Below are 27212 nucleotides of genomic sequence, written 5' to 3'. Positions count from 1 at the left end.
GAGGCAGAACACTGTATTGTATATGTAATAAATAAAATCTTTAAAAAAAAAAAAAAGTGAGGAGAGGCTCTAGGAGTGGCTGGCCGTTTTGACTCACTTGACTTTCAGGACAATAGTGTTCCAAAACAGGTAGATAAAGCTTCAGCTCTGCGCAGCTCCAAGGCAAGCGCTGGGCGGCCTGGACCTGAGAGGTCTAGGATGTGAGGCTGGGGGTGTGAGGGTGCTGAAGACAAACCCTGTTTCAAGTGCCAGAAATGCTCCCCAGACCCAACCCAAAGGCCAGCTGTGCCACATGCTGGAAGCTGAGGGGGCAGGAAGACCTGGACTGGTGCCCCGAGGAACCTGGGTCAGGTAGGAGGTCCTTTACAGGAGCCATGACACCCTAGTCCCAGACCATGTGGGTGGGCGTGCACGGTCCCCAACTGCAGCTTCTGCTGCCTGAGTTGCTCTCTCCCCGGGTCAAGGCTTCCTCAGTTTGTGTTCATTCACAAACTCCCGCTGCAGGGCTGAGAAGGCAGTGGGGTGCCTGATACTGGAAGGAGAATCTCCTGCTACCTCACTTGGCAGGTGAAAGCCACAGCTTCTGTTGGGGCCATTCCTCCCTCACCCCCCCCCACCCCATCTCTCTCTCTCTCTTTCTCCCTTATCTGCTTTGTTCATTTCTGTCATGTGATCCCTGCCTGCAGCTGGAGCTTCTGCCATGTCCTGTAAACCCAGGGCAGTGTTACTCAGAAAATTCAGATTCCCAGAAAAGGACAGGTAGGCTGGAATCCTGCAGCTTTGGCAAACCCCATAGGTGATTTAGATGTCTGAAAGATGAAGGAAGGGGCTGGAGAGTTAGCCCAGCAGTTAAGAGCACTTGCTACTTTTGTAGAGGACTCAGGTTCCATTCCCCCCCCATCCACATGGAGGTTCACAAACATCTGTATCTTCCTACCTCTGGACACCAGACACGCACATAACACACATGCATACACCATACATGCAGGCAAAACACTCATACATAATTTAGTAAAATAATCTGAAGTTAGGTTAAAGGACAGACCACCAATGTGGAGACCTGCTTCCAGGCGTGCCCTAACACTGGGTCCTTCTCTCCGCACCGCAGCCTTGATCGCCTTGATCTTAAGGCTGCCGCTTTCCTCTTCCTTCTTGCTCCCTCCTGGGGAACGGGGTGCAGCATAATTATGAGGCTTTCCAGTGGTGGCTGAAATGAACCGGTCCACCCCTACCCCAACTAGAGCCTGGATCCAAGCTTAAGAGAGAGGGCAGGGATGGCTAGCCAGAAGTGCTGGGCTGTCTGTCGTGGTAGGCATCCTCAAGGGAGATTTACCCACCGTGATCCTCTTGGGATTTGGGCAGCTTGGGCGTGCCCTTCGCAGTTCTCAAAAGATGCCCTTTACTGTGGCGCTTCTTCCTGGCCACGATCTGGCAGAGGAGTGGAAGAGAAAAGAGTCTTTCTTGAGCGCTGAAAGGTGCGTGTGTGTAACGCGCTGTCCTTGGATAATTTTAACTCAGAGGAGAGCCGGGAAATGTTTCTGGGTTTTTTTTTCTTTCCAGCCCATGTGGCGCCCCGCCGGCCCAGGTGGGCCCAGTTGAATGGGGGGCTTGTGCGAGGGCGGGGCGGGGCAGGGCGGGGCGCACGGCCTCGCGCCGCCCCCAGCCCCTCTCCCCACCCTGCTGCCTGGCGCCAGCCGCTCAGAGCGCCCGCCAGCCAGCCATGATCGGAGCTCCCGTCCTAGCCCTGCTGCTGTTGGGGCAGCTTCTGACGGCCCCCTCCGCGCAGGTGAGCGCGAGCCCACGGGTGCCGACCGGGTCGGGGATAGATAGGGCTGTACGTCGAACGTCATAACCTGGGCCAGCTCGACCCTCCTGGGCCAAACCCTGAATTCCGCTGCCACGGACCTTCAAGGACATCTATGGCAGCCTCCTCGCCGCCTCGCTCTGTCGGGCGAGTTCTAGTGATGCAGCTGAGCCTCATGGACATCAGAACAAGACGACCGTGAACCTGGACTCCCACTGTCTTCGCCCAACCGGGTCAGATCGCTCCCGGCGCTACCACCAAGCTCAGGACAATGTTGCCTTTGTTTCTGGAGACTCTCTGCGGGCCCGCAGCCACTCCTGGCGCTAGCGGGGATAAACTGTACCTCCGCGCCAGGCGACTTTGGAGACTTTGGGATTTTCTAGCGGGCAGGAATGGGGGTCAAGGGCCACTGTCACAGGCCCTAGAATTACTTGGGCTGGGGAAGATGAGACGGGGGCGGGGAGTGGGGAGGCTGACATGGTAGAAAGGGCTACCTAATAACTTATCTTAATTTCAGAAAGTGGGACCTCGAGGCCCCCCTGGTCCACAAGGGCCTCCTGGGAAGCCCGGCAAGGATGGCATCGATGTGAGTTGGAAGAGGAATGGGGAAGGTACCCTGAGACTCATGGCCTTGTGACCACAAATGCAAGCCCCTCCTCTGAGAGCTAGGGTGATAACAGGGTGCCCCTAGTGGGGCTAAAAAGACCTCATTTGTCTTTGGAGTAGATCCTGGGGTACAGATAGCAGGGTGGTCCTTGGCTAAAAGTATGGGCCCTAAGGTGTATGTGCTCCTGTATTCTAGGGGAATTCTCTGGGGACCTGGGGTTGTTATTGGGACTGAGAATAGAGCTAGTCTTGGATGGGGCTGGGAGCCAGCTTAGGCTCCGAGATGGTTCCAGTTATGGCCCAAACAGTTTGGGAGACAACTGAAATCGTCCACCCCACATCCTCCCATCATCTGGCATGAAAAGCTTCTCATAAGGTCTTCTCCAGGAAGGGCAGCCTCTGGTCGGTCATTCATGTTATTCTCCTGGGGACGCCATAGAGGGGTATAGGAAGCTTCACCATGAGTGCCCTGAGCTCTTCTCAGTATCCCCAAGAGTCCCAGTATCTAGCTGAGCCAAAATGACCATGGGCTCCCTCACACCCTTCCTGGCCCGCCATGTTGGACCTGGGTTGCCTAGGACCGTACCCTCTGAACCCCCTCTGTTGTAGCTGAGCATCCAGGCTTTAAGGCTCCTACTTAAAATAGTCATAAAGTCTCATTTGAAAGATTCAGCCACCCTAGTAGGTATCCACAGGTGATGAGGCTCCTGGGACACCTTTCTGGAAAATGGGGGAGGAACTGCCATCTCCCAGACAGATGGGGTCAAGATGCTTAGCTAGCCACAGCTACTTTATCTCCAAAGCCATTAGGTCAGTGCAGAGGAGCCCTATGGAGTGCTCCCAAGTGACTCTCAAATGCTGTGTGGCTGAGCCTGTTTCTAGCTCATCCCATCCTTGCCTGCCTGCAAAGGAGAGGCCTCCAGATATAAATGAGAGGGTCTGGGGATCCCCTCCCCATAATGTCTCCAGGGGTCCAGCTTCCAGTACTGGATTGGAGAATGGCCCAGCTCTAGGTGGGTTTCCTATTCTCGGGGGTTACATGTGGTCTTTTTCATTTTTGCAGGGAGAAGCTGGCCCCCCAGGTCTACCTGGCCCTCCAGTAAGTGTCCCTGGTTGGAAAAGGGAGGCTTTTTCAGTTTGCAAGGAAGAGATGAACACAGAAAACAGAAGGGCATTGATGCCCTGTCCTCATTGCTATAAGCCTGTGTTGCCCCAGGAGAGACCTGAGGGCAGAGCCTGGCAGTGTGGGAAGGGAGCATAGGGGACTCTGTGCTGGGTCTGGCTGGAAGCTTTCTTTGTGCCAGTGTCCAGATAAACCAGAGAAAGGAGATAGTACAGCCCCACTGTGTCTGGGTAGGTTGAAGATTCTGAGCCCACTGGCGTTCCTACATGGTGACCTGCTGGTCTTTTGCTGGGGAGGCTGGATCCATTCGGTGAATATTCAGTAGATGCTATGGGAGTGGGGCAACCTTCCAGGGCCCAGTGGAACAGCAGAGCGAGGAGCCCATCACCGTGGCTGGGTAGCAGCTGACATGGAGAGGACTTGACTTCCTTGATGGAGGCTAGAGCTTAGAGCCAGGTACTTCCTGCATAACTCTGTCCTTTCCTCCTACCAGGGACCCAAAGGGACCTCAGGGAAGCCGGGGAAGCCAGGAGAGGCAGGACTGCCAGGACTGCCTGGTGTGGATGTGAGTGTTACCCTCCTACTGCATCCCTACCTCACCTCACCCCTGTCACAGCCCAAACAAGGGTTAGGCTTTCCTTGCTGTCCTGCAGCTGGGCTTATTCAAGCAGGAAACCTTGTCCTGACAGAAGCTGCGGTAGTTCCCAATAGGGGTCCCTGGCCTTCATCCCAGACGCTGCCAGCTCCTGGCTTGGACAGACCCAGCTTCCAGTGACTGGAAGTCGCATCAGGTCTTACTGATCCAAGAACAAGCGCCCATTGTCAGGCTTCCTGCTCCATGCTGACCGCACGGGTGTTCCTCCAAGCCCCCCTGACGTCTTGATGGATAGTGGTGTACTCAAGGCCCTGGCTCTGGGACTAGCCAAGCAGGATCTGAGGGCTGGCCTGCTGGACCTATTTGTTCTGTCATCTTGGGATTTGGTAGCAGTGCTGGCCCCACGCCCTCCTCGCACCCTGGGTGCATCATGTGCACCGGGGACCATTAAAAGTGGTCTCTGCCTTCTGGATTCATAGTTAAGAATCCAGCACTCCAGAGGCAAAGGCAGGTGGATCTCTGTGAGTTCATGGTCAACCTGGTCTACAGAGTGAGTTCTGGGACAGCCAGGGATACACAGAAATCATATCTTTAAAAAAAAAAGTGTCTGTGGCTCACTCTTCCTGGGCATGGCATGTGCTTCTCATTTGGTGGTTTCTTGAGCCCACCTCCTCCCTACCTCTCCAGGGCCTGACTGGGAGGGATGGACCCCCAGGACCCAAAGGTGCCCCTGGAGAACGGGTAAGTGTTTGAGTTCCAATGGCTGCAGCCCAGAGGTAAGGTTCCCAGGTGGTCCACAAGGGCCATCAGGATGAAGGTTCTGCGGATGAAGTCCATGACTGCACTGGCTGGCCCCTATCCCATTAACTCCACTTCAGGGGAGGATGCCGAGTGGACAGCCCCTAGCTCCTCCTCTCCAGCAATTCCACAGCCCCTGGGTAGAGTCATCATGGCATTCAGATCCTGGCAGGGAGAGCTGGTGTGGTGTTGGGGGCACAGGTGGGGATGAGCACCAGATATCCCTCCTCTCAGTGTCTCTGGATGCCAGGACCCTGGGTGAATCAGCCCAAGAGGAGCCGCTACACATCCCCTGAGTCTGACCGCCTTCGCTGAATCCCCCATTTACTAGCAAATTGGCTCTCTTTTCCCAGTGCTTCTGAGGGCAGATCTGTTCCCAAGTTCTTCACCTCTGGAGAGAGAGCCATGGGCACGGAGCTCCTCAGAGAACTTGAGGCGTGGGTGGGACACACGCCCGTAGCTAGCATGGGGTACTCAGATGTGTGGGTACCCGAATGAAAGTAGTGGTTAGTGGCCAGCGGGGGTGGGCTGGGCCCAGGCTGTCTGCGGGGGGCACTTTGACTGCAATGTGAGAACCAGAGTGTACCCCACTCTTGACAAACCAGTCATTTTAGACCCTGTCTGCCCAGCTGGTGATCTCAGCAGCTTTTGCAAGCTAATGTTGGTTCAGCTTCCCAGAAGACAGTCCGGGGACCTAACTGGGACTCACACCTACCTTTGTGTCTTACCCTCCTGTTGGTTCTGCCCACCCACTAGCAACTTTCTTGGCCGTGCTTTTCCTCCACACTCACCCGGGTTCTAGGACAGCAGAACCTTTCTTTCTATACAGGTTTCCATCCCTGCTCCCCACCTCGTGAGAGTTATGACTTAGGCTCCAGAGAGGGAAAAATGGGTTTGCAAACAAAGGCCAGAGTTTCTTCCCTGTGTATTCAGACCCCTATTTTCCTCTTCAGGGAAGTCTAGGACCCCCGGGGCCACCAGGACTTGGGGTAAGTACCAACTCCTCTGTATATAGTCATTGTGAGGTGGCATCTTTATATAGTCATTGTGAGGTGGCATCTTTGGGGGTCTCTTGCAGCCTCCCCTGGGCTTTATCTAGGCTATGGCCTCTGCATTAGTGGGTGTGGTCCTCCCAAATCAGGTACCTCCCTCTCTCTAGACCTCAAAATTGCCTTGGGGGTGGCAGGGCCAACCTGTGCATTCTTGGCTTTGCAGGGCAAAGGCCTCCCTGGACCTCCTGTGAGTATTCATTGCCCCCTTGGCCCCTCCCAAGAATGTAAGTTCCCAGAGCAGCTCTTGCTGAAGCCCACCTTGGGATATCCCAGATCACGCACAGCACAGTGGTCTTCTTAGGGCGCGACCTGACCACTTCACACTTGGAGTCCTGGTCTTTCAAAGGGCATACAGCCCTGGTGGGATTCTCTCCGTCAGGGTCACAGGCTGCCCATCTCTCTTTTCTTTACCTCCTCCAGGGAGAGGCAGGAGTGAGTGGCCTCCCAGGTGGAGCTGGTCTGCGAGGTCCCCCGGTGAGTGACTGTTCCCCATGTGGTCACTGCATGAATGCATGTAGCCTTAGTGCCCACACTTAACCAGAGGCTCCCTGTTACCCCTACTTACCTTCACCCTGTCCCCTCCATTTTTCCTGTACACTCTCTCCTCTCTGTTACCTTCCCCACCCCTCACCCCCCGTACTTGGTGGGCACTGGCTGAAGCTCAGGCAAAGAGGCACCCAAACAGACAGACGGATACCAACACAGGCTTCATCCATGGAGGATAAAGGGAGCTTGGGCTGGAGAGTTGGTTCAATGGTTAAGGGCACTGGCTGCTCTTCCAGAGGTCCTGAGTTCAATTCCCAGCAACCATGTGGTGGCTCACAATCATCTGTAATGAGATCTGGTGCCCTCTTCTGGCCTGCAGTGATACATGCAGGCAGAACACTGTATACATAATAAATAAATAAATAAATAAATAAAATCTTTAAAAAAAAATAGGGGTGGGGGGACAGGGCTGGAGAGATGGCTCGGCGGTTAAGAGCACTGGCTGCTCTTCCAGAGGTCCTGAGTTCAATTTCCAGCAACCATATGGTGGCTCACAACCATCTGTAATGAGATCTGGTGCCCTCTTCTGGCGTGCAGGCATATATGCAGGCAGAATGTTGTATACATGATAAATAAATCAATAAATCTTTAAAAAAAAAAGGGGGGGGGAGCTGTAGTATCCTCTACTTTGGGTGAAGCTGGTACCCTCAGTGGGGCAGGCTCTGCTCTGAGCCATGAATCCTCTGCAGGGACCCTCTGGACTCCCAGGCCTGCCTGGTCCCCCAGGACCTCCTGGACCTCCTGTAAGTACTGAGGAGGGGTGGGCCTCTGTCAGGCAGCCTAGACTAACTAGGCTGGACCCCACCTTCATCCCTGCCCAGGGTCTGTGCCACTCCCCAGAAGCAAGTGAGAGGTGGGCTGTACAGCATTCAAAGTCACCTTGCCCCAAGGACAGATGGTTTCTGTTGTCACCTACTCTGCAGCGGGGTCAGCAGTGCATTGCACTGGGGAGACAGAGTGGGTGGGGGTGGATGGACACCGACTGCTTCTTTATATGTTCAAGGGAAACCCTGGAGTCCTCCCTGAAGGTGCTACTGATCTTCAAGTAAGCTCTGGGGTGATTATGGGGGGTTGTGAGGGATGGTCCTGCTTTGGAGGAGGAGTCTTGCTGGAGGCCACTGCTAGAGGGCAGAGTTCCAAGACAGCTTTCCTACCCAGAAAGGACCTGCTTCCCTCCCTATCAGTAAAGCCCCAGAGAGAGTTCCCTGGGACTCTCTGCAGATGGCTCCAGGCACAAGCCTGGCCTCATCTTCTCTGCTTACCATCTGCACCTGTGTGGTCCGCCACAAAGCTAATAGTCACGGGAGGTGACACCTAGGCAATACAATTCCATCAGGTGGCAGCTCTGCGTCCTCTCAGCTCCTCTCAGTTATATGTGGTAAGTAGCCACTGCGCTGGGGAGCTAACAGGTCTCGTCGGCTGCAAGGCGTTTCTAGTTCCTAGGAGGTGTTTGTGTCTGGTTTCATCCCCATCCGGATGCAGTTTCGCTTGACCCTGATGGTCACCTGCCCTCTGTTCTTCGCCCTCACTCAGCATCCCCTAGAAGGGGAAAGGAGGGTTCTTCCAGATGAGTGCAGTGTTGATCCTCTGAGATGGGCTGGGAGTCAGTACCACTGTATACCCAGGCTTGCCCTGGCCAGTTCAGCGTGAAGTGAGCTAGAAACCTCCAACGGTGTCTTGGTATCTGGCGCAGGATTTGCTGTCAAACCAGAGCGGTGGTGCTACTGGTTGGGTTCACACAGCATCCCTCCTAACAGCCTCCAGGTGCCTGGTCACATGAAGGCCCCTTTGTGGAGCCTACAGCCAGGATGTAAATAGCTGCTTTGAATCCGAGAGTCTGTCTGTAGGGAGTGAGGGAAGGTGACTGGCTGCCATCCAGCCCTCCACAGGCACTCACCACACCTCATGCCCAGCACTGAATGGGGCCCTGTTGAGGCTCGTCCATGGTCCCCTTCACTGGTGAAATGGTCCTTTTCAGCTATCCCACCCCCTGCCACTGGTATCCGGCCCCAGTTGTCTTGGGTCTAACCCTTCTGTTTTTCAACAGTGTCCTGCCATCTGCCCTCCAGGCCCTCCTGGACCCCCAGGAATGCCAGGGTTCAAGGTGAGTGGGAAGCTGTAGGCTGAGCCCACTTCTCCACTGACAGAGAGGCCATTGGGTCCCCTCATGCTGTGGAGTTTGGGGTTTTAGGAAGTCTGAGCCTAGACTCAGCCTTGTTGTGGGGGGAATATACTCATCAGCTCATCCTGTCTTCTCTACCCAAATGACACACTGGAAGCTGGTGTGACCAGGCTAGGCCTGGTCTGAGGGGTCAGAAGAGGGAAAGAGAGAGATGAACAAGGGCTAATTCTAACCCTACTCCTTGGGGGTCCTTGGGAAGCATAGTCATAAACCCTCCCGGGCCTCAGTTTCCCTGTCTGGTTCTGGCCTTGGATTCTGAATCTCACGCCTGACTGGCTGTATAGTCCTTGGTTCTGCATAGGCAGATCGGGGGCATCCATGGGTCTAGGGACAGTGACTTCCATGCTTGTTTTCAGGGGCCTACTGGTTACAAAGGGGAACAAGGAGAACCTGGCAAAGACGGTGAGAAGGTAAGATGCTGCACACATAGGTTTACTGACCTAGAAGTTGGCAAAGACGGTGAGAAGGTAAGATGCTGCACACATAGGTTTACTGACCTAGAAGTGGCAAAGACGGTGAGAAGGTAAGATGCTGCACACATAGGTTTACTGACCTAGAAGTGGCAAAGACGGTGAGAAGGTAAGATGCTGCACACATAGGTTTACTGACCTAGAAGTGGCAAAGACGGTGAGAAGGTAAGATGCTGCATACATAGGTTTACTGACCTAGAAGTTGGCAAAGTCGGTGAGAAGGTAAGATGCTGCACACATAGGTTTACTGACCTAGAAGTGGCAAAGACGGTGAGAAGGTAAGATGCTGCACACATAGGTTTACTGACCTAGAAGTGGCAGCCATAAGGAGGAAGAGGGGAGCTGAGTTGGTGACTTGTCCTGAAAATCGTAGGGGAAGGGGCTGGAACCTTTGGGAAGTTGGTATATCCTCGATGGGGCCTGACTAGTCAGAACTGGGTGGCCTGGAACAGAGTCCTTTCACGTAAACAAATCCTTCCCTATCTGCCCTCACATGGAAACTCCTGGTGTGCGAGAGTCCCTGAGAACACTTGGCTCTGGACCTAAAGTGTTTCTAGGAGCTTCTGCCATGCTGACGCAGTAGCCACTGTCCTAGAAGGCCCCTGCCTATTTTTACTGCATGCTGGGAAGAGGCCTGGGATGCCCTTCTGGTGGCCAGAGTGGCTGACGTGTGCAGACAGCTGGGTGTGCAGTGTGAAGACAGCTGGGTGTGCAGTGTGCAGACAGCTGAGTGTGCAGTGTGCAGACAGCTGGGTGTGCAGTGTGCAGACTGCTGAGTGTGCAGTGTGCAGACAGCTGGGTGTGCAGTGTGCAGACAGCTGGGTGTGCAGTGTGCAGACAGCTGGGTGTGCAGACAGCTGGGTGTGCAGTGTGCAGACAGCTGGGTGTGTAGTGTGCAGACAGCTGGGTGTGCAGTGTGCAGACTGCTGGGTGTGCAGTGTGAAGACTGCTGGGTGTGCAGTGTGAAGACAGCTGGGTGTGCAGTGTGCAGACAGCTAGGTGTGCAGTGTGCAGGCTTCTGGGTGTGCAGTGTGCAGGCTTCTGGGTGTGCAGTGTGCAGGCTGCTGGGTGTGCAGTGTGCAGACAGCTGGGTGTGCAGTGTGAAGACTGCTGGGTGTGCAGTGTGCAGACAGCTGGGTGTGCAGTGGGCAGGCTTCTGGGTGTGCAGTGTGCAGGCTGCTGGGTGTGCAGTGTGCAGATAGCTGGGTGTGCAGTGTGAAGACAGCTGGGTGTGCAGTGTGCAAGCTGCTGGGTGTGCAGTGTGCAGACAGCTGGGTGTGCAGTGGGCAGACAGCTGGGTGTGCAGTGGGCAGACAGCTGGGTGTGCAGTGGGCAGACAGCTGGGTGTGCAGTGTGAAGACAGCTGGGTGTGCAGTGTGCAGACAGCTGGGTGTGCAGTGTGAAGACAGCTGGGTGTGCAGTGTGCAGACAGCTGGGTGTGCAATGTGCAGGCTGCTGGGTGTGCAGTGGGCACTCCCCCACTTGACCAGGAAGGAGGTACCTAAGAAGGTCTGGGGGCTTTGCTTGAACACAGACCCCTGGTCCTTCCCAGGGGGTGTTGAGGCCACCATGACTTATGTGGCCTATTTCCAGCTGTAAGCAAGTACCCCCCCACACACACTTCACTCAATCTCCGTGGCTCAGCTGTGAAGGAGGAGTGGTGCACCTCATGGCTCACACTCATGGGAGAGGACCAGTGGACAATCAAAGATGCTAGAAGAACTGGGGTGAACTGACTACGGTTTTCTCTGTTGTAGGGTAATCCCGGCCCCCCTGGGCCTCCTGGCATCCCAGGCACTGTGGGGCTGCAGGTGAGGCTAGGAAGGGAGCAGGGTGGTGAGGTGGAAGCCCCTTTGATGGTCTCCAAGGGAAGTTAGTTTAGACTCCAGGGACCGTAAACCAGCTCTTGAGAGAGGTCCCATCCAGGCTGACACCAAGGCTAGTGTTGCTCCCTCCAGGGGCTTCAGTTGAAGTCAGATACTTCTAGGGGAGACACCAAGGCCTTGGGGGACTCAGAGGCCAGCGCTGAGGTCTTGGGGGACTCAGAGGCCAGGCCTATGATGGCTGTTGGGGTAGGTGTGCCATCTGGCCCCTGTAGCTCTGGTTCTGTTCTCCCAGGGCCCACGAGGATTGCAAGGACTTCCAGGGCCACTTGGGCCACCTGGGGACCGGGTAAGTGCTGCTGGCTCCATGGAGGACTGTGGCTCAGCTGAGGTCAGTCCTGGTAGTTGAGTGGCTGGATTGTCCCTATCCCAACTCTACTAGGGCTCAAGATGAAAGAATCTAACCGCCAGAATCTCAGGCTCTCCCTGGCTGGCAACTTGAGGCTGGGCTGGAGCTTCCCTCTGGGTGTATGTTTCTGTGGAAGGACTTCAAATGCCTTCTCTCCTCTACAGGGTCCCATTGGGTTCCGGGGCCCCCCTGGGATCCCAGGAGCACCTGGGAAAGTGGTATGTATCTGTCTGGGCTTGAAGGTTGACCTCACACCAGCCCAGACCATTTGACTCTCGACCCCACCATCCTACTACTAATTCACACAAATGCTACCCTCTGTCCCACTGGGTTTCCCCGAGCCCCGTCCCAGGATACATGGGGCATCCAGGATGTACCAAGGCGTGGGTGTATCTGTGAGGTCCAGGACACGTGAGAAGTAGCATGTGGCATGCCTGAGTGCCAGCACAGCTGGAACATGGGGCATTCAACCTTCGTGGGAGATCTGCCTCCTTTACTGTCTGCCTGTGAGCTGGGGATGGGGGTGTGTCGCTGTCCCATGGGACCTTCTGCAGCAGCAGGCAGCCTCTGCCTAGGTCTAGAGGCCTAAACCAGGCAAAACCTGGAAGGGGCCTCAGTCGTTATTGACAGCTTCCTAGCCTTCTCTGTGTTGCTAACACTGGCCCTATCCCCTTGTTATTTTTTTAGGGTGACAGAGGCGAAAGGGGTCCAGAAGGGTTCCGAGGCCCTAAAGGTGACCTGGTAAGTGAGAAGGAGCTTGGTTCTCTGGACCTGTCTGCGAAAGAGCCCGATCTAGTTCCTAACTAGAGTTGGGGGTAGAAGACACTTAGAGAGCCCCTGCCAGGAGGACGGGGGCTCCTCATGCTAGACCCTCTTCTGAAAAGGGGTGTGATGCTAGAAACGTGGACCTGAAGGGTCCTAGCCCTTCCCCTGCCCCCTACAAACACCCAAAGCCCATATGGGAGACTCCAGAGCAGCCAGCAGTGAGAAGCTCTGGACAGAGGCTGGGGCATGGGCCACTGAACTCAGATACTGGCTCCAGTCCAGCCTAGGAGCTAGGCAGGTAGCTTCCTCCCTCCACTTCACTAATCTCAGACTGCCCAGCCACAAATGGAGATTCTGTAGTGAGGCAGGAGCTATGGAGAGACCCAGGCTTCGCCTGAACAGAAGTGGCTATCAGCACACATTGGCCTCTGGAAGCCGCCAAACCTCTTCTTCCCTACCCAAGACCCCCAAATTCTAAGGGTACTACTTGTCTCCAGAAGCCCTGGTAATGGAGCCTCTCTCCAGTGACTGGGATGAGCCATGGCACTCGCCAGTGGAAGCAGCGTAGTCTATCTGACGTCCTGAAAGCTGACGTGTGTGGCCGAGCCTCTGGGGACATCGTGAGGCAGGATGGGATGTTCCTCAGGGTCCCAACTCCAGCTGTTTCTATCACGTTTCCTAATTTAGGGCAGGCCTGGTCCCAAAGGAATCCCTGGAGTGGCTGGACCCGGTGGAGAACCAGTGAGTATCTCAGGTATTCATGGCATCAGGATGGTGTCATGGCCACATAACCTGCCCCAATGTTGGTACTCCTCTCAGGTTCTCTTTCCACAGTCCCTTCCATACACAGGGCCCGGCTTCACAGGTGTATGACCTATGATGGGTCAGGGACCCCACTCAAGAGTACCTGTACTGTATGTAGACTAACCTGCCAGGACCTCCTTGCCATTTAAACTGCTGTGCTCCGGCAATTCCCAGCAGCTGCAGAAGCTCCCAGAGACCCACAGCAGCACCTAGCCGTCCCCAACAGCTCTAGCACCCACCAACCACTCTGCAGGAGAAGGGAGCTACTTGTTTGTCCAGGCCGCTCAGCCCCAAAATAATCACACAGAAACTGTATTCATTAAATCATTGCTTGGCCCATTAGCTCTAGCTTCTTATTGACTAACCCTTACATCTTAGTTTAACCCATCTCCATTAATCCGTGCATCACCACGAGGTCGTGGCCTACCAGCACAGTTTCAGCACGCCTGTCTCCGCAGTGGATCCATGATTTCTCCCTGACTCCGCCCTTCTTTCTCCCAGCATTTGGTTGTCTTCCCTGCCTACCTAAGTTCTGCCCTATCAACAGGCCAAGGCAGTTTCTCTATTCACTAATGGTAATCACAGCACACAGAGGGGAGGGGACTCCCACATCACTACTCTAGCAGCCCTAGAAACCTGTAACCTCCCCCAGAAGACCCCCCAACATTTCCAGTAGACCTAACAGCTCCCAGAAACCTACAGCAGCACCTCACAGCTCCCGGCAGCCTGAAACACCTCCCCACAACAGCCCACGTCTTCCTCTTGCTCCAGCCTGTAGCTCTGCAGCTGCCGTAACCCTACAGAAGGTAGTAGTCTAGGGTCAGGCTTACCTGACACCCAGGAAGGAAGGATGGTAGACCAGGGCCAGTAAACACAGGTGGGTATGTTGAGGGCCCTGGGCACACCATCTACCCACTCCCTTGCAAGGTCTCTGAGGATAGCCAGGAAAACAAAGCCACTCTTGGGGGCTCAAGAGACATTTTTAGTTTAGAGGGTAAGGAAGGGGTTTCTCCGTGGGACAAGGTGGTTCTGTCTGAAGGGCCTAACACTGTCATCCTTAGGGCATGCCAGGCAAGGATGGCCAGGATGGCGTGCCAGGGCTTGATGGCGAGAAGGTTGGTGCCTGGTGGGATGCTTGCTGGGAGGAGGTGGGAGAGGAGGTCAGCTTCCCCAGGCCTCAGCATCATTATTGTTTTCTCTCATACCCCAATCACTGTCATTGCAGGGAGAGGCTGGTCGCAACGGTGCCCCAGGAGAGAAGGGTCCCAATGGGCTTCCGGTGAGTGCCCAAGCTAGGGAGCTTAGCTGCTCTGGGATTAGCTCCTGTTGGGGGTCTGGCACAACGCTGGTTCAGGAGGACAGGGGCCACTTGAGCTTATCTGTACTCTTGTGTGGGGGACAAGTGCAAACAAGCCTGTATTCATCCTGGATACTGTGGGGCCAGCCTTGTGGACCCCTGGGAGTGCATCAGACTTTACCTTTTGGGGCACCTTGTCTGGCCTGTGCACACTGCCTGTGTGCACACTGTAAACACCCTCTGCACACATGCCCTCCCTGGGCTCAGCAGTCTTGGCTCTGACCCTATCCCTAGAGCTATCCCTATCCCTAATCCAAACTCCAGCCTTGACCTAGACTGTTAACTTCAACCCTGAGCCTGACCCTGATCTCTGTCCTGTAGGGGCTCCCTGGCCGAGCTGGGTCCAAAGGCGAGAAGGGAGAACCGGTGAGTGGCTCCTTTCCCCAGAGAAGGAACAGCAGGCAGTGCTCCGGTGGTGATGGATGGAGGGGACATAGCATTCTCTGACTCCTCACTTCTACAGGGTAGAGCTGGGGAGCTGGGTGAAGCTGGCCCCTCTGGAGAGCCAGGAATCCCCGTGAGTATCCATAGCCCTTCCCTGTGTACATAGGAGGACCATGACCCCTCCCCTCCCCTTCCTATGTTGACACAAGAACTCTACCCCTTCGGTGTGTGCACAGTGAAACACTGCCCCCTCTATGTTTGTGCAGGGGACCTTGCTCTTTCCACCATGTGTACACAGGGGCCCTGTGTATATGGAGATTCTGCCTTGTCTGTGCACGCTGGAGACCTGTCCTTCCTTCCACGTGTACACAGGAACTTTGCCATTTTTCTATATGTACCTGGGGACTCTGCTCCTCTCTCCATGTGGACACAGGGGTCTTGTCTCTTCTCACACATGTCAAAGGATCCTGCCCTAACCTTTTCTTTCCTGGCAGGGAGATGTTGGTGTTCCGGGGGAGCGTGGTGAGGCTGGTCACAGGGGCTCAGTGGTGAGTGACGAGCACAGAGAGACGTAGTTTATGGGCAAGAAGGGGTAGGGTAGTGTTTTGGATATTTAAATGGCCAAGTCCATGAAAGCTGAGAACGGTTGGAGAGGGGGCACTCTTACTTTCTTTTTCCCTCACCGTTTGGAATAATGGTGTGTTGCTGGGCTACTTAGCCTCAGATTCTCCAAGCCACAGTGCAGGTGAGACCCTGGCAAGTTTAGATGGAAATTCCCAAGCCTTGTACTATAACCTGTGGACTCGACCTTCTCTTGGGCCCTGTGGAAGGCACTGGGCATTGGTACCTGACACTGAGCCAGCCTGACAATTTGGGTAGAGACTGTATGTAAGCCCTGAGATCTGCTGCCCACACTTGATTGCCCCAGAAGGCGGCTGTGCTTGTGCCTTCAAACCTCGTAACTCAGTGACATGGCTCAAGACTCATTCGCTGTCCACACAACACCCTAGGGAGGCATAGCTTGGTTTTCAGGGCCGCAAAGGCTGCTGGGGCCTCCACGGACCTCACAATATCCATTTATACTTGATCTTTTAGGGACCCCTTGGCCCACAAGGTCCTCCTGGGGCCCCTGGCATCCGTGGCTTCCAGGTGGGTAAAGCTGGAGTAAGGGTTTGAGCCAGGGCAGTGAGCCCTGGTTGACTGGGCAGAGGCGGGATCCTGACTGGGTTCTAACAGGTGCTGACCAGCTGGGCTGTTATCCAATCCACAGGGCCAGAAGGGCAGCGTAGGAGACCCTGGCCTTCCAGGCCCTCAAGGTCTACGGGGAGATGTGGGTGATCGGGTAAGTGTCTTTGTCTTGTGCCTCCCTGCTTTAACCAGTCTCTACCCCTTCCACACGGGTGGCAGGGACAGTACCATCAACTCTGTGAAGAGGTGCCCTTGGTCCTTTTATTGCTCATTCTTTTGGTGTTCTTCTTGGGCAAGAGGGGATCTAGAACACTCACTGCTCTATTGCAAGCTCCACATGCAGACTTAGAAGAACTAATAATTGGGGCAAGGGTAGAGGTGGCGACTTGTGACTCTAGGTCCCAGCCTATCTGTTGGGTAAGAGCGGAGACCTGAATGACCCCAGTGTTTCAAACATGTAACTCTCCAAGACTCTGTGCTGCTGGTTCTAAAGGCACCAGTGAGTAACCTCAGTGTTCTACAGGGTCAGGGCCCAGGGGAGTTGTGGCTTACTCAGGTCCTCATTGGTTAGTAGGTAAGGACTGGGATCTCCTGGGAGGAGGTTAGGAGTCTGGGCTGGGGCCATACACCAAGTCCTTAGGAACGATTGCTTTCTTGGTCTGAGTACGTATATATTCAGGCATTGGAGGTTCCCGGCACCTATACAGACACAGGGAGTCACAGAAACCACCACCATACAACAGGCACAAGAGGTGCTTTGTTAACATCCAGACAGGAAATTCCAGGGCTTAGGGAGCTTGCCAGCAACTCCAAGGACCCTAAGCTGATGCTAAGTGATAGCAGTGCTAATGCCTGCCTAGTCCTGGGAGGCTGGGGGTGCATCTTTCTGACTTCCTCTTCCTTGGATAGCTCTTGCCTTTCACGTTTGAATTCTCTTTTTAAAAAAAGTTTTATTTTTATTTTATGTGTATGGGTGTCTGCCCACATATGTGTATTGTGTGAGTGCAGGAGCCCGAAGAGATCAGAGGTGGGTGTCTGATTCCCTGGAGCTGTGCTGTGGGATGGTGCTTTGAACACTGTAAAGATTTGTCACTCATATTAGTTTAATAAGACACTGATTGGCCAGTCACCAGGCAGGAAGTATAGGTGGGGCAACCAGACTAAGAAAATTCTGGGAAGAGGAAAAGCAGAAACACAGTCACCAGCTAGACTCAGGAAGCAAGATGAGAGTGCTACACTGAGAAAAGGTACCAAGCCATGTGGCTACACACAGACAAGAATTATGGGTTAATTTAGTTGTAAGAGCCAGTTAATAATAAGCCTGAGCTAGTAGGCCAGTTTATAATTAATATAAGCCTCTGTGTGCTTCTTTGGGAGTGAACAGCTGCGGGACCAGGCAGGACAGAAACTTCCATGCCACAGAGCTACCCGATGTGGTTCTGGGGACTAAACCCAGGCTTCCTACAAGAGCAGCCAGTGCTCTTAACAGCTGAGCCATTGTTCTATTCTTTACCTTTAGATCTTGAGGAAGCCTCATGCTTTTTGCCCACTGAGCACATACTCCACCATTTAAGCAAATAGCTATGGTGAGAGAATACCTGTACAAGTCAGACATTAATAGCTGATTTAAAGGATTCACTGTCTACTGGGAGTGACAGGCAGCTGCTATCCTGAGAAAACTGGCCCTTTGAAGGACCTGTGGGGCATGGGGGTCTGTGTGCTGCTGTTACCTGAGGACTTGGGCTTGGCAGCTGGGGTTGGGGTCTGGTTCTCAGCCCCCTGCCTGAGGAGAAATTTTTATGCCTACTCGAGGTGAGATTGCTGCCTCTGCTCTGCAGGGCAGTGACACCCTGTAGGCATCCCCAGGATTCCTCTAATCTAGAACCTTCTCTCTGCCCAGGGTCCAGGAGGTGCCACAGGCCCTAAAGGAGACCAGGTGAGCAGAAGACCTGTGTCAGGACATCTCTAAGCCATCTGGCTGTGGATTTACTTTCCAAACCCTTGAAATGCTCCTTGAGTTCTTTCTCTTTCCATCCCTGCTTAGCACAGCCCTGGGCATGAGAAAGGACAAAGTCAGCTGCTTTACTGGTACAAGTAGTTGTCTAGATGATCACTATAGAACCCTGGGTGGGAAAAAAAAGTTACCTCTGATTAGGGAAACTGACTTCTTAAAAGGGGTGAAGAGAAGTGAAGTCTGGGCTCTAAGACTTGTGTTGCAAAAGCAGGCTAGAGCTGTGTGGCTTCTCTCTGAAGCCCTTTTCCTCCCTGAAACAGCTCAGAGAGGGGGCTGTGGTGGCTGCTGCAATCCATCCTTGCGGCAACTGCTTACTCTTCTCTGGGTGATCCAGGGCTTCTCCATACAACACCCTGGAAGTGCTACCTAGCAGGAAGCCTCTCTCTGTTGCTTTGGGAGCTCCTTCGACTACAGGATTCCGGCCTGGACTCCAGCCTCAGTCTTAGGATCAGTGGCTTCAGGTGGGGAGGAGCCAACAGTAACTTTAGTGTGTCGTCCTCAGGGCATCGCAGGTTCTGATGGCCTTCCAGGGGACAAAGGAGAGCTGGTGAGTATGTCTGAACCCTACTGCCACCTGAGAGCCACCTGATCAGTTTGGGTGGGAACTGTGCCGTGGATGAGGTATCTGAAGAGGGTAGATAAGGTCCGAATAGCCCAGGCCTCGCCATCCCATTAGAGTATATGTGGTGGGGGAGAGGAGTCCAGGCACAGGCAGAGAGATTCCCTGCTGAGGTCGGGACTCTCCAGGGGCCTTGTTACATTCTGCCTAGGAAAGTCACCCTTGCCGGAATCAGCCACTGCTAAGGTCTAAGTGAGAAAACCCCACTGTGATAGCTGGAACTTGGACCAGCTTTGACCAAGTCACTCACAGCTCTCCTGGAGGCACCAGGAATAGAACTGCCTTGGAACTCAAATGGAAAGGCCTTTCTGGCTTCAAGGTGGTCAGGGATTTCAGCTCTGAAGTGACGTCTTTCCTTGTGGTCCAAGTGACACACAGAAAGCCTAGCTCCGGGGATCCTGCCTTCAGATCACAGTCACTGGCCACTGCGAACCTCTTACGCCTTTACAAACAGTCACAGTTGATTGTCCTTTATTTTGGCAAATTCTTGACAGAGCCTTAGAGTCAGCCCCACCTGATCACTCTTAAACTGATGGAGTGGTACGCAGAGCCCCTGGCAGCCAGGTGGGGACCTCACCCTCTGCCTTTCCCTGCTTCAGCTGTGGACAGTCAGCTCACAGCTGTGAGCAGAGTCAATATATGGACCCAGTCAGTCCGCTTACACCATGGAGGCCAGTCGTTTCTGAGGCCCCAGCTAGGGAAAGGCCCAGAGTTCCAGGGAGGAGATGTTCCGCTCAACATTTTAAGACTGTAGTAAAGAGATGGAGGAAGCAAGCCAGACTAAGAGCAGATACCACGCAGCCACTAAAATCAAATGTCAGGGGAAAGAGGTGTTAAAGTAGCGTCGGTGGGTGAAGGGGACGTAGTGTGGTGTGTTCATGGGGGGGGCGAGTGTTAGTTTGAGTGCTGTCCTCCACTGACCATGATTAGGTCAGTTTTTAGAGCCACTCCCAGATACCCCACAGTTCAGGCATACACTTACTTCCTCTTTACAGGGTCCCAGTGGCCCCATTGGACAAAAAGGAGAGGTGAGTACCTGGCAGATATAACGAATCCAAGGAGCCACAGGCTCCCATCCACCTCCGGGTGGGTAGTTGCATGTAAGGTGCTGCCTACATCTGAGATCTGGTGGCCACTCACTCCTGAGGTTCAGGCCTTCCCAAGGAGGGCTCACTCTGACCCCCTTCCTCTTGTTTTCCTGCAGTCTGGCAGCCGAGGGGAACTGGGCCCCAAAGGTATCCAGGGCCCCAATGGCACCAGTGGAGTCCAGGGCGTACCTGGTCCCCCAGGTCCACTGGGCCTCCAAGGCCTGCAGGGTGTCCCAGGCATCACAGGAAAACCCGGAGTTCCGGTTTGTGGCTTTTCCTTTCTCTTGTGTTATGGGTGTTGGACTTGTGCTGGGTTTAGATCATGTTCTTTGTGAACTATCAGTTATTTTGGGGATGAGGTGTTGGGTATGTCAGAGCTACAGGTGCACTGCCCCACCTGCTGATAAACCTGGGTGAATTTCAGGGCAAGGAAGCCAGCGAACAGCACATCAGGGAGCTCTGTGGGGGGATGATCAGTGGTGAGTCTCCTGCCATTCCTCCACCCCTCACAGCTTCTGCCCTTGGCTGCTGTCCTCCCACCTCAGGGAGGGCTACCCACTTCCCAGGGCTTAACACGACGTAGGGTGCTCAGAAAAGCCCCAACTAACTATTGAGAGCAACAGTTACAAGGAAGAAGTTGGGTGGTGGTGGTGGTGCACACCTTTAATCCCAGCACTCGGGAGGCAGAGGCAGGTAGATCTCTGAGCTCAAGGCCAGCCTGGTCTAAGAGAGTTCCAAGACACACAGAGAATACAGAGAAACCCTGTCTTAAAAGCAAGAACCAAAAAACAAGGAAGAAACAAACCACTGTGCCCTTTGGCTGGGAGGTACGCTCCCTTCCCTGACTGGCTTTGAACTTCTCATCCCAGCATATGAGGTGTTCCGAGAGAAAGGGGCTCTCATGAAGATATTTTGATAATCCTCTCTGAAGTACTTACTTGGCACTCTGTTTTCCGAAAGAGCAAATCGCACAGTTGGCTGCACACCTGAGGAAGCCATTAGCACCAGGCTCCATCGGCAGGCCTGGTCCAGCTGGTCCCCCAGGGCCCCCAGGCCCTCCAGGATCCATCGGCCACCCTGGTGCTCGGGGTCCCCCTGGATACCGGGGTCCCACTGGGGAGCTGGGAGATCCTGGACCTAGAGGTAAGTAGAGCAAGACATGGCCCTGCCTCAGCCACTTGAGGAAACCCAGCTTCCTACAGCACTGAACAGCACAGCCCTGCCTTCCCATGTTGTGATGTCTTTCTCCTGGGGTCCAGGGAGGAGAGGTCCACTGTCACCTGAATGAGAGACTGCCATTTCTGCCCTTGATTGGTCTCACGGTCGTGAGACCCTAGAGCAACACACATTTAGGCTGGCCTAGTGTTCCCCAGTCTACATGGCTCACCTAAAAATGCTATGAAGACACCAGGACTCATTCATGGAGACTCTGAGAGGGCTGGGCCTTTGTGCTTTTGAGGCCGCCACAGCTAATTTCTTACTATTCTGTGGGAAGCACAGTAATCTGAAATGTGATATTTTTCTCAAACACCACCAGGACAAAATGTGATGGGGATGTGAGCAATAAATAATAGGAATCCATTTTCACTCACGGGTTCAGACTTTATTTTTTTTTTTTTTTTTTTTTTTTTTTGGTTTTTCGAGACAGGGTTTCTCTGTGGCTTTGGAGCCTGTCCTGGAACTAGCTCTGTAGACCAGGCTGGTCTCGAACTCACAGAGATCCGCCTGCCTCTGCCTCCCGAGTGCTGGGATTAAAGGCGTGCGCCACCACCGCCCGGCGGGTTCAGACTTTAATGAAGACTGACTGGCAGGACATAACAATGTCAGTTGCAAAAGTTAAAAAAACTCATTCACTGTATTTAAGATGATATGAATCAGGGACCCTTTGAAAGGAAGAGACAGGTCAGTCCTCACTGCTTGTCCACCGGTGTCACAGCTACTAGAACACACTGTAGACATCTTGCTTGAAGAAAGCTGGGGCACCAGAGGCAAACTGGGGGTTGTGATGACACATTGAACTGATGGACACCAGCCTTTCCCAAAACCCTTTGGGATTTGTGTATTTTAAAATGAAGACCTCTCAAGCCTCACATCACCCTGGTGACAAATTTGAAGCCCGATTCCACCTGGTTCTGACTGATTGGTCAATAGCCTCCTGCTTCCCAAAAGAAGTTTTTTTTTTAATTGATATTTACTGATCTCTACATTTTTCTCTGCTTCCCTCCCTGCCTCTCCCCTTCCTCCTTCAATCGTTCCCCCAAGGTCCCCATGCTCCCAATTTACTCAGGAGATCTTGTCTTTTTATACTTTCTACTTCTATGTGAGTCTCTCTTAGTGTCTGCACTGTTGTCTAAGTTCTCTGGGATTGTGGTTTGTAGGCTGGCTTTCTTTGCTTTATGTTTAAAAATCACCCATGAGTGAGTACATGTGATAATTGTCTTTCTGTGTCTGGGTTACCTCACTCAAAATAATGTTTTCTAGTTCCATCCATTTTCCTGCAAAATTCAAGCTGTCATTTTTTCTGCTGTGTAGTACTCCATTGTGTAAATGTACCATATTTTCCTTATCCATTCTTTGGTCAAGGGGCATTTAGGTTGTTTCCAGGTTCTGGCTATGACAAACAATGCTGCTATGAATATAGTTGAGCACATGTCCTTGTGGCACAATTGAGCATCCTTTAGATATATACCCAAAAGTGGTATGATTGAGTCTTGAGGAAGGTTGTTTCCTAATTTTCTGAGAAATCGCCACACTGACATCCAAAGGGGTTGTACCAGCTTGCATTCCCACCAGCAATGCAGGAGTGTTCCCTTTATCCCACAACCTCTCCAGCATAAGTTGTCATCAATGCTTTTGATTTTGGCCATTCTTACAGGTGTAAGATGGAATCTCAGAGTTGTTTTGATTTGCATTTCTCTGATGACTAAGGATGTCGAACATTTCCTTAAGTTTCTTTCAGCCATTTTAGATTTGTCTGTTGAAAGTTCTCTGTTTAGGTCTGTACTCCATTTTTTTATTGGTTTAAGTGATCTTTTGTTGTCCAATTTCTTGAGTTCTTTGTATATTTTGGAGATCAGACCTCTGTCTGATGTGGGGTTAGTGAAGATCTTTTCCCATTCTGTTGGCTGTCGTTTTGTCTTGTTGACCGTGTCCTTTGCTTTACAGCAGCTTTTCAGTTTCAGGAAGTCCCATTTATTGTTTCTCTCAGTATCTGTGCTGCTGGGGTTCTATTTAGGAAGTGGTTCCCTGTGCCAGTGTGTTCAAGTGTACTTCCCACTTTCTCTTCTATAAGGTTCAGTGTGGCTGGCTTTATTTTGAGGTCTTTGATCTATTTGGACTTGAGTTTTGTGCATGGTGATAGATATGGGTCTATTTTCAGTTTTCTACATGTTGATATCCAGTTATGCCAGCATTACTTGTTAAATATGCTTTCTTTTTTCCATTTGATATTTTTTGCTTCTTTATCAAATATCAGGTGTTCGAAGATGTGTGGATTGATATCCGGGTCTTCTATTCGGTTCCATTGGTCCTCCTGTCTGTTTTTATGCCAATACCAGGCTGTTTTCAGTACTGTAGCTCTGTAGTAGAGTTTGAAGCCAGGGATTGTGATGCCTCCAGAAGTTCTTTTATTGCCCAGGATTGTTTTGGCCATCCTGAGTTTTTTGCTTTTCCAAATGAAGTTGAGTACCGTTCTTTCGAGATCTTTGAATAATTTTGCTGGGACTTTGATGGGCCCCAAAAGAAGTTTAATAATCTGTATGGAAAATAAGTCTGGGTTCCTCGTCATCTCCAAGGTTACGCTTAAAACTTTGGTAGGTGGATGGACTCGGTATAATTTGCATATCATTTTTACCTGTTTTAAAATTCTTGGAGATTGAGGAATTTCAACACTGGAGAGCAAACATGGAGAATTCATCTTGTCTCAGTGCAGTGTCTGTTCCAAATCAACTTTCAAATGACTGTTGTCTTGGTCATGCCTCCAGAGTGTGGCCTTCTCAGGCAGTCTATGCCATCTGGTGCCATGTGACTGCCATCTTTAAAAGCACATAGGATTTCCTCCAAACAGGGATCTGAATTCCTTCTAGACCGAAAATAAAATTTAGAGCATTATGTGCCTGTATAGATGATCTGAGTAAAACAGTTGGACGTTAAAGGCCATGACTGAGACACAAAGGTCCCAGGAAGCCTGCTGGGATGGCCACACAAACCTGTTTTCTATTTGAACGTGAACATGTCACACTGCCCACTCTGTGTGAGGCACTGGGCACCTTTAATCCTGAGTGTGCATCAGACCCATGAGCCCATGGTCACTGCTGTACCTCTTCTTCCCTCCCTGAAAACACTACCGAGTCCTCTGTTGAGGTTCATCATATGGACACCAGGGTGTCCCAAGGCATTAAAGCCCTTCCAGGTCACTAGCGACTGCAACCACAGCACCACTCTAACTGCTGTAGTATAAAATAGTCCAGCAAGCAGCCATAGCTTTAAACCTGCACCATAATCTCACCTGCACGGGTGTCTGGTCCTGGAATCAAGCAAGAAAGCCAGTGCTGTATCTGTGTCCTGGGAGGCTTTTTGCCTTTTGTTGTTCCTGAGGTGCTAATGGGACCTGTGCATGTTGGGTAAGTGGTTTACTATGGCACTGTTTCCCCAGCCCTGTGACCATGACCAGACCAAAACAGCAATGAAAGATTTGAGGAACACTTAGGTGATATTTTAACACTTGAACACCAGATGTCATCCCAGCCCTGAGGCAGGAGGATCACTGTGAGCTGGAAGCCAGAATGGGAGGCACAGTGAGTTTCAGACCTGGATCACAGACTAAAACCTTGTTTCAATTAAAATAAAATAAAATAAAAACAAAGTGTCTGTTGATAAACCGTGGACCAAAACTGATATTGAAAACATGAACACGAAATAACACAAACATTTCAGAGGCATATATATCTCAAACAAAACTAATTCCACTAATGATTTGGAGGGAAGGATGGTGTCAGCTGATGTGCTGGGGATGCAGGTGTGCTTCTCTGGTCAGACTTGCCCTAAGCTGCACCTTGGTGAACAACCTCACTTCAGGAAGTACTTAAAAGCAGCAAGCTCTGTGGAAACATGATGGAAAAGGCCATCACTGTGGATAGGAAGCTGTTCTAACTGCCTGTGTCTTTTCCTCACTGCAGGAAGCCAGGGTGACAGAGGAGACAAGGGTTCAACCGGCGCAGGGCTAGATGGGCCTGCTGGGGACCAGGGGCCCCAAGGTAGGCCGCTGTCATTTCACAGTTCTGGGGGGGAGGACTAGAAATGTTTTTCAAAGGCAAAGCATTAAGGACCTGGCTAGTGACTGCTTTTTATAATCTCTTTAGTATATAGAAATAATGAATAATCAATGATCAATAATTTTTCTGTATCTAAGTAGGTTTGGTTAACTTCTATCTTACCAAATATATGTCTATTCCAGAAAATCATCTCTTAATTGACCACATATACCTTGATTTTTTCTTTTTACTTTGTGTGAGTGATGTGCCTGTGTGCATACAGATGCACATATATGCATGCATAAACAGGTACCACAGCACACGCGTAGATACCAGAGTCCATTCTCCTCTACTTTTACATGAGTTCTGGACATTAATTTCAAGTTACCAGTTTATAGGCAAATACTTCTACCTGCTGAGTCATCCTGACTGTCATGCTTCAGTGTCTTGATGTAAAAAACTGAATGCTGGGGCTAGGTGTGGGTGCATACACTTGTGGTCTCAGCGTGGAGGTGGCTGAGGTAGGAGGATGAATTCATCCATCTGCAGGCCCCCCTGAGGAATTTCATCTGCAACTGTGTATCCACTCTGGGTTCCTCTACCAGACCTCCGCTTGGGTGACCCTCCCTGCCTCCTCTATGAGGCACAACCCCTCTCCCTTATAGGGTGCCCCCACCTCAGAAGGCTCCTTACCCTCCTCCCTGAGGCACAACCTCCCTTCTCTTCGTGGGACCCCTGTCCTGACTAGCCTGTTGGCAACCCCAGGCTACAGTTCCTCCTATGTGGTCTTAAGTATTAGCTCTCAGCTGCCACTCCCAGCTCTGCCCTCACATTTGGGCCATATCATGTTGTCAAATGGCTATGGTCTACCACCTCTAGTTAAAGCTCCCCAACTTCCTCGTAGGCTGCCTGCCAACCCCAAATATGCTCTTTTTTCTTTTTAAGATTTATTTTATGTATGGAGGTGTTTTTGTCTGCATGTATATCTTCACACCAGAAAAAAGGCATCAAATTTCCTGACACTATAGTTATAGACTGTTGTGAGCCACCATGTGAGTGCTGGGAATTGAACTCAGGACCTCCGGAAGAACAGTCAATGTTCTTAACCTCTGAGCCATCTCTCCAGCCCCTCCAAATGTTCTTGACATACACACTAAAAGCCCTTCTGAGACCAAGTGCACCATGTCTTCAGGACACGAGATTATCTGTGGCTAGCCTGGCCTTGGCTGTATCTGCCCACCTCCTGCCCAGCCACCAGTCCTTGCCTCTGTTCTTCTAGACTTTGCCCAAGTGTCCCATCTCTGACCTTTTGAAGGGTTCAGAAGTAAGCCAGTAGAGAATCTTCCAAGTAGATTGTGAGTGGCTGCTGCTTTGGAGTTCTCATGGCCTCTAACTACACTCTCCTGGTTTCTAGGGCCTCAAGGTGTGCCTGGCATCAGCAAAGATGGTCAAGATGGTGCTCATGGCGAGCCTGGCCTTCCTGGTGATCCTGGCCTTCCTGGAGCTGCTGGTGCTCAGGGAACCCCAGGGATCTGTGACACCTCAGCCTGCCAAGGAGCTGTGTTAGGAGGGGGTGGGGAAAAGTCAGGTCCTCGGAGCTCATAAACAACTTTAGGAACTGACTGATAATGCACTCCAGCAGGCAGCAGGTATCAGTCATGTGGTTACTAGAAATGGACAGTATGGCTAGCTACAGCCAGCTAGTCCTCCCCGGCCTGCTGCCTGGACCCCCAAGAGCATCTACTGGCACCACTGTTGCTGTCGCGTCTGCAGGATTAATGGCAGCCCATTCATCTGTGACAGCATACCTCAGGCACAGGCCCTAGGGATGGGGACTTTAAATCAAGCATCTGGAAGGGATGGTGTACCTAAGAGGTTTTGTTTTGTTTTTTGTACAATTCCATGAGATAAACACACTCAAGAGACTTGTTTACATAACATTTATATAAAGCCTATGACAGAGTACCAATAAAGCAACCTGCTAACCTTCAGATCAGCACTGGCTACAGTAATGAAGGTGAGGAACCCGATGTCTGTTTCACCTGCCTTCTATTGCAAACGGAACATCTCTGACTCCCAGTATTTATTGAAGGAACTACACTGCACCGTCTGTACAATAAATAAAGCTACTCACTGGAAACCTGTGTTCCAAACATGCAGTTTATTACACGAAAAGCAATGACTCACAATATGGAAATGTGGGCATTGAAGCAATCTACCGAGAAAATGTTTATGGGCAAAAGGAGCTTTAAAAGAAGTCCCTGGAAAATTCTTAGCAAAAAGTTTTAAAATGGCACTGCATCTTCCAATACAGAGTACCATGAGACTGGAAA

The 27212-nt window shown here is 52.0% G+C and overlaps 1 protein-coding gene across 1 annotated transcript; it reads left to right on the top strand.

Moving 5' to 3' along the window:
- The first annotated feature begins 1703 nt into the window (after positions 1-1703).
- Col9a3 (collagen type IX alpha 3 chain) lies at positions 1704-26870 on the top strand. The gene is made up of 32 exons (XM_057781625.1): positions 1704-1786; positions 2322-2390; positions 3474-3509; positions 4027-4098; positions 4816-4869; positions 5880-5915; positions 6142-6165; positions 6399-6452; positions 7214-7267; positions 7528-7569; positions 8572-8628; positions 9063-9116; positions 10934-10987; positions 11295-11348; positions 11573-11626; positions 12096-12149; positions 12861-12914; positions 14039-14092; positions 14203-14256; positions 14656-14700; positions 14798-14851; positions 15213-15266; positions 15814-15867; positions 15989-16060; positions 17807-17842; positions 18423-18467; positions 19535-19567; positions 19744-19890; positions 20052-20106; positions 20588-20770; positions 24805-24882; positions 26294-26870. Exons 1-32 carry the CDS (start codon positions 1721-1723, stop codon positions 26482-26484), a joined length of 2043 nt encoding a protein of 680 aa, XP_057637608.1. The 5' UTR covers positions 1704-1720; the 3' UTR covers positions 26485-26870.
- The last annotated feature ends 342 nt before the right edge of the window (positions 26871-27212 follow it).

This window comes from Chionomys nivalis, chromosome 9 (assembly GCF_950005125.1).
Source record: "Chionomys nivalis chromosome 9, mChiNiv1.1, whole genome shotgun sequence".
NCBI lineage: Eukaryota > Metazoa > Chordata > Mammalia > Rodentia > Cricetidae > Chionomys > Chionomys nivalis.
This window is presented reverse-complemented; position numbering and strand designations above follow the sequence as displayed.

Bases quoted from the DNA above. Each gene is read 5' to 3' on its own strand.
- Col9a3 (XM_057781625.1), top strand. From the start codon at position 1,721: ATGATCGGAGCTCCCGTCCTAGCCCTGCTGCTGTTGGGGCAGCTTCTG. The intron at 2,391-3,473 runs GTGAGTTGGAAG...TCATTTTTGCAG, and splicing joins CCGGCAAGGATGGCATCGAT to GGAGAAGCTGGCCCCCCAGG. The intron at 12,150-12,860 runs GTAAGTGAGAAG...TTCCTAATTTAG, and splicing joins GAGGCCCTAAAGGTGACCTG to GGCAGGCCTGGTCCCAAAGG.